At 39.2% G+C, this 12,147-nt stretch overlaps 1 protein-coding gene across 10 annotated transcripts in view; it reads right to left on the bottom strand.

Moving 5' to 3' along the window:
• The window catches only part of MYO6 (myosin VI), a 109,179-nt gene that overhangs the window by 85,540 nt on the left and 11,492 nt on the right, over nt 1–12,147 (bottom strand). For all 10 annotated transcript variants that reach the window (XM_027768235.1, XM_006168327.1, XM_027768242.1 and 7 more), the window contains exons 3-5: nt 6,635–6,708; nt 3,648–3,777; nt 1,624–1,729 (exon numbers count right to left, since the gene is read on the bottom strand). In XM_027768235.1, the coding sequence (XP_027624036.1) occupies nt 1,624–1,729; nt 3,648–3,777; nt 6,635–6,708 (310 nt within the window). The remainder of the gene's footprint in view (nt 1–1,623; nt 1,730–3,647; nt 3,778–6,634; nt 6,709–12,147) is intronic.

Below are 12,147 nucleotides of genomic sequence, written 5' to 3'. Positions count from 1 at the left end.
GGAACGCCCGGTCCCTAAAAGTAAAAACCCCCCAAAAAAAAAAAAAAAAAAAGTCGACATGTTCAAATTCCCAAAGAAACATTTGCACACTCCTGTTCTTAACAGCACTGTTCACAACAGTCAAGAGGTGGATGCAACCTGAATGTCCATCAACAAATTCATGGGTAAACAAATTGTGGGATATACCTACAATGGAATATTATTTAGGAGGAAATTCTGATATATACTATAACATGAACGAATACAGGTTGAGTTAAATGAAATAAGCCAATACCTGAAAAACAAATACCATATGAATTTACTTATATGAGGTATCTAGAGTAGTTAAATTCATAGAAACAAAATAAAATGGTAGTTGTTAGGGTCTGATGGGTGTGCGGGTAGCAGGGAATGGCACACTGTGGTTTAAAGAGTATAGAGCTCTAGTTTTACAAGATGAAAAGTTTTGGAAATTGGCTCAACAAGAGCGTAAGTTTAACTTATCACTACTAAACTGAACATTTAGAAATGATTACGTTAGGGGACCAGCAGGTGGTGTAATGGTTACGTCACTGGACTCCCACAGAGTCAACCACAGTTTGTGTCTCAGACCAGGAGGCTTAAAACTCACATAGGACACATGTGCATGTGTGCCCAAACTCTCAAGAGGAGAATGGAAGAGAGGGGACTGCATGTGGCCATTCCTTCTGAGGGGTGATTTCTCACTTTCTGTCTATTTCTCTTTGTCTTTCTGGCAAGCGCACACACCCTATAGCAAAAAAAATACTTTCTGGAAAAAAAAATTAAGTTGGAAAATTTTACATTATGAGCTTCGACCACTAAAAAATGTGTCAACCTATTTGAAATGTTTCAGGTTAGCCAAATACTCACCTTAGAACAAATTTTGTATTTTCTGTTTTTCCAGCTCCTGATTCTCCAGAAACAATGATAGACTGACTCATCTTTAGTACTTTCATGTCTCGAAAAGCCTTATCAGCTAGGGATAAAATAACACATTAATAATGAACAAAATATTTAAACAGAAAGTTGTTAAATGACAGAAAGTTCACTTTAGGAGTATTTGCTACTAAAGAAATCATAAATGTGCATTTACAGTTAATAAAATTTTAAAATAGAATTATTTGTAAATGTTCAAAACATTTCTAACAGTATTTGCTTCAATGTTGTATCTTATCCTAGCAGTTCAGTAATAGGAAATACAAATAAACATCTCTTAAGTTTGTGCTAGAATGTCTCCATACTGAGCTGTTGTTCAGTTCTCCCTAATACCACTGCAGATCTGCAGAGGGATTTAGGTTACGTCACTGGACTCCCACAGAGTCAACCACAGTTTGTGTCTCAGACCAGGAGGCTTAAAACTCACATAGGACACATGTGCATGTGTGCCCAAACTCTCAAGAGGAGAATGGAAGAGAGGGGACTGCATGTGGCCATTCCTTCTGAGGGGTGATTTCTCACTTTCTGTCTATTTCTCTTTGTCTTTCTGGCAAGCGCACACACCCTATAGCAAAAAAAATACTTTCTGGAAAAAAAAATTAAGTTGGAAAATTTTACATTATGAGCTTCGACCACTAAAAAATGTGTCAACCTATTTGAAATGTTTCAGGTTAGCCAAATACTCACCTTAGAACAAATTTTGTATTTTCTGTTTTTCCAGCTCCTGATTCTCCAGAAACAATGATAGACTGACTCATCTTTAGTACTTTCATGTCTCGAAAAGCCTTATCAGCTAGGGATAAAATAACACATTAATAATGAACAAAATATTTAAACAGAAAGTTGTTAAATGACAGAAAGTTCACTTTAGGAGTATTTGCTACTAAAGAAATCATAAATGTGCATTTACAGTTAATAAAATTTTAAAATAGAATTATTTGTAAATGTTCAAAACATTTCTAACAGTATTTGCTTCAATGTTGTATCTTATCCTAGCAGTTCAGTAATAGGAAATACAAATAAACATCTCTTAAGTTTGTGCTAGAATGTCTCCATACTGAGCTGTTGTTCAGTTCTCCCTAATACCACTGCAGATCTGCAGAGGGATTTAAAAAAAAAAAAATGCTCACAAGGTATAACTAATTAAGTCCCCAGTGAAAAGCAAGAAGTAACAAGTTTCCAATTAAGGAATTTGGCAAATAAAAATTATGCTAGAGGGAAAGAAAAAAAACTTAACTGCAAAATAAAGCTGTGGGTTATCCACTCCCACTCCTGCAATACTACTATTATATTTAAACAACTTAATAGAATTTATCAGCATCTGAAATATAGGCAAAATTAACTGCTTTAAACTTCTTAGTCCACGATTGCATATACACACAATTTTTAACTCTTCATTACATTCCAACAGTTTATGTTACAAAATATCTTATATTTTAAAACTACACAGACAAGATGTGCACAATCTAAATTTTGCGAAGGTAACATCAGATTAAAAGATCTCAATTCAAACCTCAGTTCTGACTAATTTTGGTCTATAATACAACTATTTCTCACCTCAGACATGTGCCATCTATACCAATGAAGAGGCTTTTACAAATGGCTTTTAGACTGAAGACAGAAGGCAAATCACACCAAAAGTACATCCATCCATTGTCCAATATATCAGCAACCTGTTCTATCCACTTTAATAGAATCATTCTATTACAAAGCTAAAAATAAAAGCTAGCTTACTTGCATTCTAAACACTAACTTTTCTCCCGGGATGAACCTCCCCATATATGGCTCCCAAGGGCTGTGCACCATTTTGTAGGCTGACAGGGAACATAACTGATGCCCATCAGAGCTTCTTAAGACCAAAAGCAGATGTGTTGCCGCCAGACTAGACTGACATATCTACTCAGCCTAGTACCCAGCACACAAGTAAACCAATTCTGAGTTAAGCCTGGTTAGGCCAAAACATAGCATGAAGCAAAAGTTCAAAAAGAAACAGACTGCACTAAGAACCAGCACCAAAACATGTCATTTAGATGCTGGTTATGGCTGTACATGGAAGGGTTAGCCAACATCTCTGTACTTGGTGATGAGGTAGGGATAATTTCTAATTCTGATCAAATAACCTCATCTCTCTGCACCTCAGAGCTGGAGAGCTGAAGATAACAGAGAGGCTGAAAAAGACACTACTGTGTTACTATCTTCCCACATGGGTTCCTCAGTGATAAGAGAATATATACAACTTTAATAACATAAAGCTCTTGAAGCAAGATAATGCACAGAAGAAACCTATTCTTACAGTTCAAATCTATCCCACAGAACACAATTATAAATGAGGACCTGGGTAAGGAGGGAAGCCAGACCTCGAGACTATGAAGGAGGATACTTTCAAGGGGGAGCTATTCATGCTGAGGAGTCAAAAATACCATTAGGTCAGTTTTTATTATGTCCTACTTTCAGCTGGGCAAACACGCCTAAAAGGACACAGGTATTTAACAAAGAGATTGACAGATGACTGCCCTATGAGTTGGTGACAGAAATATTCTGCCCCACCCTATGAGACATCTGCTCCTAACGTATGTGGATACACCCAAGATACAAACAGGTTTGCCCAATACATATATTCAATTCATGTTACCTTTTATTTAGCCAAGACAAAAGCTGAATAAACTTGTACCATATAAGGCAAGATAAGACAATACAGTTAAATCACTTACCAATTGCAAAGACATGAGGTGGCATAGTCCCAAGAGATTTTCCTTGATACGACTTTATCGTTTCTGAAGAATATATTTTAGGTATGTCAAAATATGGGTTCACAGCAATCAGAATGTTGGCCACATATGTCTAAACAGGAAAAGCATAAACATAAGAATTTCCTAATACTGGAATAGGATAAAAACAAGAAATTCCAGGACAAGCAAATGGCAAAATGGTTACATTGCTGGACTCCCACATAGCCAACACAGTTTGAGTCCTGGACCCAGCAGCTTAAACTCACACCAGGCGCAAATGCATGCTTGCCCAAAATCCAGAGAGGAGGAGGGATTGTGGCGTGGCCATTCCCCTGGGGAGGGTGATTTCTTGCTTTCTGTCTCCCTGTCTCTCCGGTGAGCAAAACACCCTATAGCAAGGATATTTCTTGCTTAAAAAAAAAAAAAAAAAAAAAAAATTCTACAGTCTTCCTATAGTAGACAAAAGGAAAGGAACAAAGATTTTAGTAACCAATTAAAATATTAAATGTGAGGGACCAGCAGATGGCGTAATGGCTACATAGCTGGACTCTCCCGTAGTCGACCACAGTTCGAGTCCTGGACTCAGTGGCTTAAACTCATGCTGGGTACGTGTGTGTGCATGCCCAAGATCCCAAGAGGAGAATGGAGGAGAAGGGACTGCCGCATGGCCATCCTCCTGGGGGGGGGGGTTATTTCTCATTTACACATGTGCCCTATCGCAAAAACCTCTCAAAAGAAAAAAAAAAAGGAAATGTTAAATATGGGTTAGCTGTTGTCCTACTCAAATCTAAAGGAAAATGATAATTGGTAATTCTGATTGGTAAAAAAAACATATAAATGCCGGGACCAGCAATTGGCATAATGGTTATATCACTGGACTCCCATGTAGTCGACCGCAGTTCGAGTGCCAGACCTGGTTGGTGGCTTAAACTCACACTGGGCACATGTGTGTGCATGCCCAGGATCCCAAGGAGAACAGAGGAGAAGGGATTGCAGTGTAGCCATCCCCCGGGGGGGTGAGTTACACATATTGATATATGTCTAATTTAAATGTCAAACTTAAATTCTTTCTATCCAAATGGTTTCCCCTTCACTTATACATGCTATAGTAATTGCTTTCCTCACTTAAGTGTATTATTGAAATAAAAGCTATCTTGGGACCAGCAGTTAGTGTAATGGCTATGTCGCTGGACTCCCATGTAGCCGACCGTGGTTTGAGTCCCAGACCTAGTGTCTTAAAACTCACGCCGGGTGCCTGTGCGTGCATGCCCAAGATCCCGAGAGGAGAATGGAGGAGAAAGGACTGCACCATGGCCATCCCCCCCCCCCCCCCCCGCGCGGGGTGATTTCTTGCTTTCAGTCTGTCTTTCTGATTTCTTGCTTTCTGTCTCTCTGTTTCTGTCTGTCTGGCGAGGGACCACGCCCTATAGCAAAAACCTCTCCAAAAAAAAGAAAAAGAAATAAAAGCTATCTTTATGTATCACAGGTTTTTAAGGTTTTGTAACCAAAAGGTATATGGCTAGGGTGGGGGGGGTGCATGGAAATACCAACCATGGCTTCAGTTAGCCTTGAAGATACTAGTTCTCCAGTTCTACTCAACAGATAATGCTTCCCAGCTACATCCAAGTTAACTCTTATTGATTTAATACAAATTAAATGGCCAATCAGGATTCAGAACCTTGGTCAGCCTAAAAAACATAACTAGTGAGTGAGTACAGGCAGGTGCAGAGACCCTAGCTAGGTGGAAGGCTAGGGCAGGGAACTGTAGGATGACAAGACCCATGGGTGCCTGTTTCTCTCTCAAGCTCTTGCTCCCTCTCTTTCTCGTGAAAGAAATTTTTAAAATAAAAAATAAAAATACATAACGAAGAAATAGAACAGTATTTAAAATACATTAAATGCTCAACATGGGTCTGCTGATTGAGTAAATTTTGCTTCTAAATATATTTCTAATCAAGAATATCTAAACCAAAATATACGCTTCATTTAGTTGACTTTGAAATTATCAAGGAGAAAAACAAAGCCTTAAAGGGTATAACAGGAAGATGGCAAGTAAACTCTTTTGGAATAGAGTAGAGTAGTTCTATTTCCCAGCTGTCACTATTTGGACAGATGGCAAAGACTAAATGTAATTAGTCAGAATTAAGTAAGTACAATTAGGCAAAATGATAGTGATATAAAAGATTAAGACTGTCATTTGATCTAGTAAGTGTCAAAGAAGCCATGTGTTTTCTTCGTTCAAAAATAATGAAGAGTCCCATCTTCATAACAGGAGACCTACCGTGGGGTAATTTATCTCTAGCCCACAAAGAAATCTGACTAGGTCATAGAAGAACAAAATCCCATACGTATGCAGTGGATAATTATAATTAAAACATACTAGTTAAGTATTCATCTGAATGGTGTGATACAAACAAACCCTGTTCTCATTAAAAATATTATCTTTCATTTTCTAATATTCTGAATTTTTAAGGTGCAGCTATATAGGCTCTACGGCCAGCATTTCTGCTCCTGTTATTTCCTCATACTGTCTTCTATTCTAATTAACATTTTTTTCTCATTCGAATTATTCATTTCACATATATTCCTTGCAGGTTGCCTTAAATTCTCCATAGAACAATGTGGGAAGTGAATTAATTAAACATATTGGCAGATATATCAAAAATAAGATATCAAAACCCAAAATAATTTTTTCACTATTCACAGTGGACATTTTTAACTCTGAATGATATTAAAGGATGCTCCGAATTCATGATGTCCTTCCACAAATGTCTGTAAGGTGCCTCTGTGTATCAGGCATGTTCTAAACTCCAGAGTTCACATAGCACCTTAGAAAAAAGCATTAACCTCCTGATGAACAGGGTGAGATCAAGCATTATTTTCTGTAAGAAAATCTTAAGCCTGACAATATAAAACACTAGCATATAAATTTATCCCCACAAAACTTAAACCATTAGTAAAATACTTACATAAATTCTGTCTTTACTATATCGAACATTGATATTATGAAGAAGTGTGGCTTCGTTTAAATACATTAGTGAACCTAAGACGTAAAATTTGTATATCATTAGATAATTGAACAAAAAAGTAAAACAATACTATCTGAATCTAAATTACTTGAAACCAAGCTAAAATTCACCTGTTAGGTTATATTTAATCCTATCTTTTTAAAACTCTGTTACATGTAAACCCCAGAAGCTGACTTAACTATATTCAGTTTACATGTTATGTTACAGTGATATTTTTTAACAATGAATTTCCAACTAGGAAGGACGTCTAATGAGCACCAATGATTATACACAGAGGAAGGTTCATTAAAAAGTCAAGTACAGGGGCCAACAGGTGGCATGGTGGTTAAGGAGCTGGACTCCCATATGGCTGACTATAGTTCATGTCCCAGACCCGGCAGCTTGCTTTCTCACTTTCCCTATCTCTATCTGTCTCTATGGTCAAATTAAAAATAATAACAAATAACATTGAATAAATAATTCCTTAGGGGAAAAAAAAGAGTCAAGTACGGGAACCAGCAGATGATATAGTGGTTATATCGCTGGACTCCCACATGGCCAACCACAGTTCAAGTCCCAGACCTGGTAGCTTGAAACTCACACCAGGTTTGTGTGCATGTGCACATGCATGCCCAAGATTCCAGGAGGAGAATGGAGGAGAAGGGATTGTGGTGTAGCCATTCCCCATGGGGGGAGGGGGGTGATTTCTCACTCTCACTCTCCCTTTCACTGTCTCTGTCTCTCCCACCCCACCCTGTGAGCACAAGTGCCCTAGTGGTTAAAGCACTGGAGTCCCACATGGCTGACCCTGGTTCAAGTCCCAGACCTGGCAGTTTGCTTTCTTACTTTCCCTCTCTATGGCCAAATTAAAAATAATAATAATAACAATAATAATAATAATAAAGTAAATAGGGACCAGCAGATGACATAATACTTATGTTGCTGGACTCCCACGTAGTCAACCGCAGTTCGAGTCCAAGACCCAGCAGCTTGGGTGCATGACTATGCATGCCCAAAATCCCAAGAGGAAAATGGAGGAGAAGGGACTATGGCATGGTCATCCACCCTGGGGGATGATTTCTCACTTTCTGTCTCTGTATCTCTCTATCTCTGGTGAGTGTACACATTCTATAGTAAAGAAGGTCTCTTAAAAAAAATAACAGTGGGGCTAGCAGTTGGCTTAATGGCTATGTCGCTGGACTCCCATGTAGTTGACCGTAGTTCCAGTCCTGGACCTGGTGGCTTAAATTCACGTGGTGCACGTGTGCATGTGTGCCCAGGATCCCGAGAGGAGAATGGAGCAGGGATTGCAGCGTGGCCATCCCCCTGGGGGGTGATTTCTTGCTTTTTGTCTCTCTGTCTCTCTCTGTCTTTCTAGAGAACACATGCACCCTATAGCAAAAACTTCTCAAAAACAAACAGTAATAATAAATGAAATAACATAATTTTTAAAAAGTCAAGTACAAAGAAAGTACTACTTTAGATAGCTCTAACTTTAATTCATTTCTGACATAACAATTAGTTACCTTAATCCAGTATGGTACTCAGACTTATTTTTACTTTTTAAGAGAGATTTTTTTGCTATAGGACACATGTGCTCGCTAAAGAGACAGACACAGAGAGACAGAAGGCAAGAAATCACCCCTCAGGGGTGATGGCCACACCACAATCTCTTCTTCTCCATTCTCTTCTCAGGATTTTGGGCATGCATGCACATGCGCCCAGTGTGAGTTCTTTTTTTTTTTTTAATAATTTTTTATTTAACTTTATTTATTTATTTTAATTTAATCAGAGAGGCACAGAGAGAGAGAGAGAGAGAATGAGAAAGCAAGTTGCCAGGCATGGGACTTGAACCGTTGTAGTCAGCCATGTGAGAGTCCAGCGCCCTTATCCACCATGTCACTTGCTGGCTCCAGCATGAATTTTAAGCCGCCAGGTCTGGGACTCGAACCACAGTCTTTCAATTCACTAACATATGCCATATTCATACTGGAAAATAACCACGGCATACACTCTAACAATGTTCAGTGATTAAATGTAAATAAAAAATTAATTTAAAAATACATCCTTTTTTTTTAGAGAGAGATTTTTGCTATAGGGCATATGTGCTTGTAGGAGAGACAGAAAGAGAATGCAAGAAATCAGCCCCCAGGGGGATGGCCACCCCACAATTGCTTCTCCTCCATTCTCCTCCTGGGATCTTGGGCATGCATGTACACACGCTGGGAGTGAGTTTTAAGCTGGTGGGTCTGGGACTCAAACTATGGCCGACCTTGTGGGAGTCTAGCAACATAACCATTATGTCATCTGCTGGTCAAATCTCCCTATCTTTTAAGGTAAGTACAAAGATTACCTTGCAAAAGGTACTTCCCCATTCTCACCATCACCACCAGAATTACTCTCCTTATACTTTCTTACAGTGCTTACCACATACTGTCAGTATTACCATGATAATTTTCTGTATTTGGCTTTGCAGGGCAGGACACTGCATGAATCATTTGTTTATCGAAGTTGTATATCCACCTACACGGCATGTATGTCTAGCATGTAATTCAACACCTAAAACAGCACTCTCAAACGGGTCTCTTGCTACACCTATCTCAACAAAGATTACCCACACACCTGCACTCATGTAATTCAGCCAGTTCACTTTCCAAGACATACATCACTGCTTTCTTTTTCTTTTAGAGAATTATCCTATTTAACTTTATTTATTTATTGCAATTTAACCAGAAAGGGATAGAGAGAGAGAGAGAGACGGATGGAGCGAGCGAGAAAGAGAGAGAAAGTAAGAAAGCAAGCCACCAGCTCCAAGACTCAAACTGTGGCCATGTGGGAGTCCAGTGCCCTTAACCACCACGCCACCCGCCTGCCTGCTTTCTAATGTCACTAAAGGCAGAATAAAAGGTAGTAAGATGTTGGTGAAACTCCTAAAATGAATGCAGATTTCCTTTAAATGAGAAGGATTTGGAGAGGGGAGGCAGCAGTGGTCTCTCTGGTCTGGGTATCTGCTTACCTGTCTGTACCTCTGCTCTTCCACTCACTTCCCCCAGGAGCCTGGTCTATGTGTTACAGTTTCTTTATCCAAAGCACTCTGCTCAGCCATTCCCCCATCTCACACCTTCCTCTGAAATACCTGGTGATTTGTACACTATTGTTCTGATTTCCTCTAAGCAAGAATTTCTAAGCCTATAGTACCTTCCTCTGGGAAGCTATCGTGTAAACCCATGCTGACCTCTGAATGACTACCTGCGCTCCTTTATCTTCTTCCACACTCACCATTTGCCCTACCACTACCAGCTACACCACAGAGGCTGGGCCATCTCTTCCTAGCTTTATATTCTGTACTTTATTATTCTCAACTATCCACAGGTGGTAACTTCATAAGGAATATTATAAGCCATATAAGTCACAGCAGCTTATAATCGGCATGAAAAATGCTTTACTATTAATTACTGACTTCACATAGCTAATTAATTTTCCTATTTTGGTATCAATGCCCAATAATAAAGTAAAAGGCAAAATTAACAAAGTAATATCTATATATAAATCCCTTCACAAAGAAGAACTTAAGAGTAGGTAAATGAATTTTGCTGAATTGATAAGGCATTATCAAAAGTCAATACATGCCTCTGTTTTAAAAGTCATACCACATACGGGTTAAGTATCCTTACTCAAAAGTCTTGGGATCACAAATGTTTCAGATTTGATTTTTTTCAGGTCTTAGAATATTTACATGTACATAATGACCATTCCCTACTTTTTCCCTCTCTCCTTCTTTCTGTCTCTCTGGCAAACACCCATGCTCTATGGCTTTTTTAAAAAGAATTCTTATTTTATTTATCATTATTATTATTTTTTATAATTTGCTACAGGTCACATACATTCACCAGAGAGAGAGAGAAAGTGAAAAAGCAAGCTACCAGGTCTGGGACTCAAACCGGGGTACACCATGTCAGAGTCCAGTGCCTTAACCACCTTAACACAATCTCACTATACCAATTCTCCTGCCCCCACCTACCGCTTACAGGATTACAAGTGTGTGGATGCAATCATGCTAGTGTATTAAGGTTGGCCAAGGAACAAAACCTGGTCCTCCCATGCAGTCACCAGCCTGCTAAATGGTAATGCTACCTGTGTGTCATCACAGATTGTCTGCCTGATGATAATTTCATACAATAGTTTTGTATTGCAGTGTTAGAACTGCAACCCATCACATGAGGTCAGGTGTGAAATTTTCACTTGTGGTATCATGATGGCAGCAAAAAGTTTTGGATTTTGGAGCATTTCAGACTTTAGATTTTCCTATTAGTGATGATAAATCTATAGGTCAGAATACTCCCTATGGACATGAACCATTTAATAATCATGTCATTACCATGATACAGAGAAGAGGAAAGGATTTTTTAAACATGCATGTGAAACCCTAAGAAACAATGACAGAATGTCATTTGGAAGAGCACAGTGGTACAGTGGCAAGCCTCAGACAAAGAACTAAGTGATGGAACCACTTCAGCTGGAAAATCCACATTCTAAGCTCAATGACTACAGCTGCATTAATGATATGGTTTCAGAAAAGGGGCATCAGTGGAGCGGGCTATAAGGATGTTCACAGCTACACAGACATTGCTGCCATCGCATCAACAGAGAAAACACCTGCAAGAGACAGCAAATCCACACAAAAGCTAAAAAATGTAAAAGTTGAACAAGGATATCAAGACAAAGTAAACCGGAGGACAATGTTTAAAGTATTAATTTAAGAAATGGATTAAAAATAATTCAAAATTGGCTGGCTCATTGGCCTGGTGGTTAAGTCCCCCGTGGCTGACCCTGTAGTTCAAGTCCTGGACCCAAGGCTTGAGAATCACACCAGGCACATGTATGTGACTACCCCAAATCCTGACAGGATGGAGAAAATGGAGGAGAAGGAATTTCAGTATGCTGTTCCATATGCTGGACACTTTTCCCCTCTCCATCTCTCTTCAGCAAGCACCCACATTCTATAGCTAATTTTTTTTCTTCTTTTTTTTGAGAGAGTTTTTAGTAATTATTTATTTATTTTTGCTATAGGGTATATGCACTCGCCAGAAAGACAGAAAGTGAGAAATCACCTCCTCGTGGGATTATCACACTGCAATCCCTTCTCCATTCTCCTCTCAGGACTTTGAGCATGCACACACAAGCTGTTTTAAGCTTCCAGGTCCAAGACTCAAACCTCCATCAGCCATGTGACAGTCCAGCGACACAAGCATTAGCCCACATGCTGGTACCGTGGCAATTTTTACAAATTAAATTTTTTACAAATTAAATAATAATTCAAAACCATTTGGGAACCAGCAGTTAGCATAATGGCTATGTCGCTGGACTCCCACGTAGTCGACCACGGTTCGCGTCCCGGACCCGGTGGCTTAAAACTCACACCAGGCGTGTGTGTGTGCGTGCCCAAGATCCCGAGAGGAGAATGGAGGAGAAGG

This window comes from Tupaia chinensis, unplaced genomic scaffold (genome assembly GCF_000334495.1).
Source record: "Tupaia chinensis unplaced genomic scaffold, TupChi_1.0 Scaffold145685_1, whole genome shotgun sequence".
Classification (NCBI taxonomy): Eukaryota; Metazoa; Chordata; class Mammalia; order Scandentia; family Tupaiidae; genus Tupaia; species Tupaia belangeri.
The sequence above is the reverse complement of the archived record's forward strand: the minus strand, read 5'-3'. Positions and strand labels throughout refer to the sequence as shown.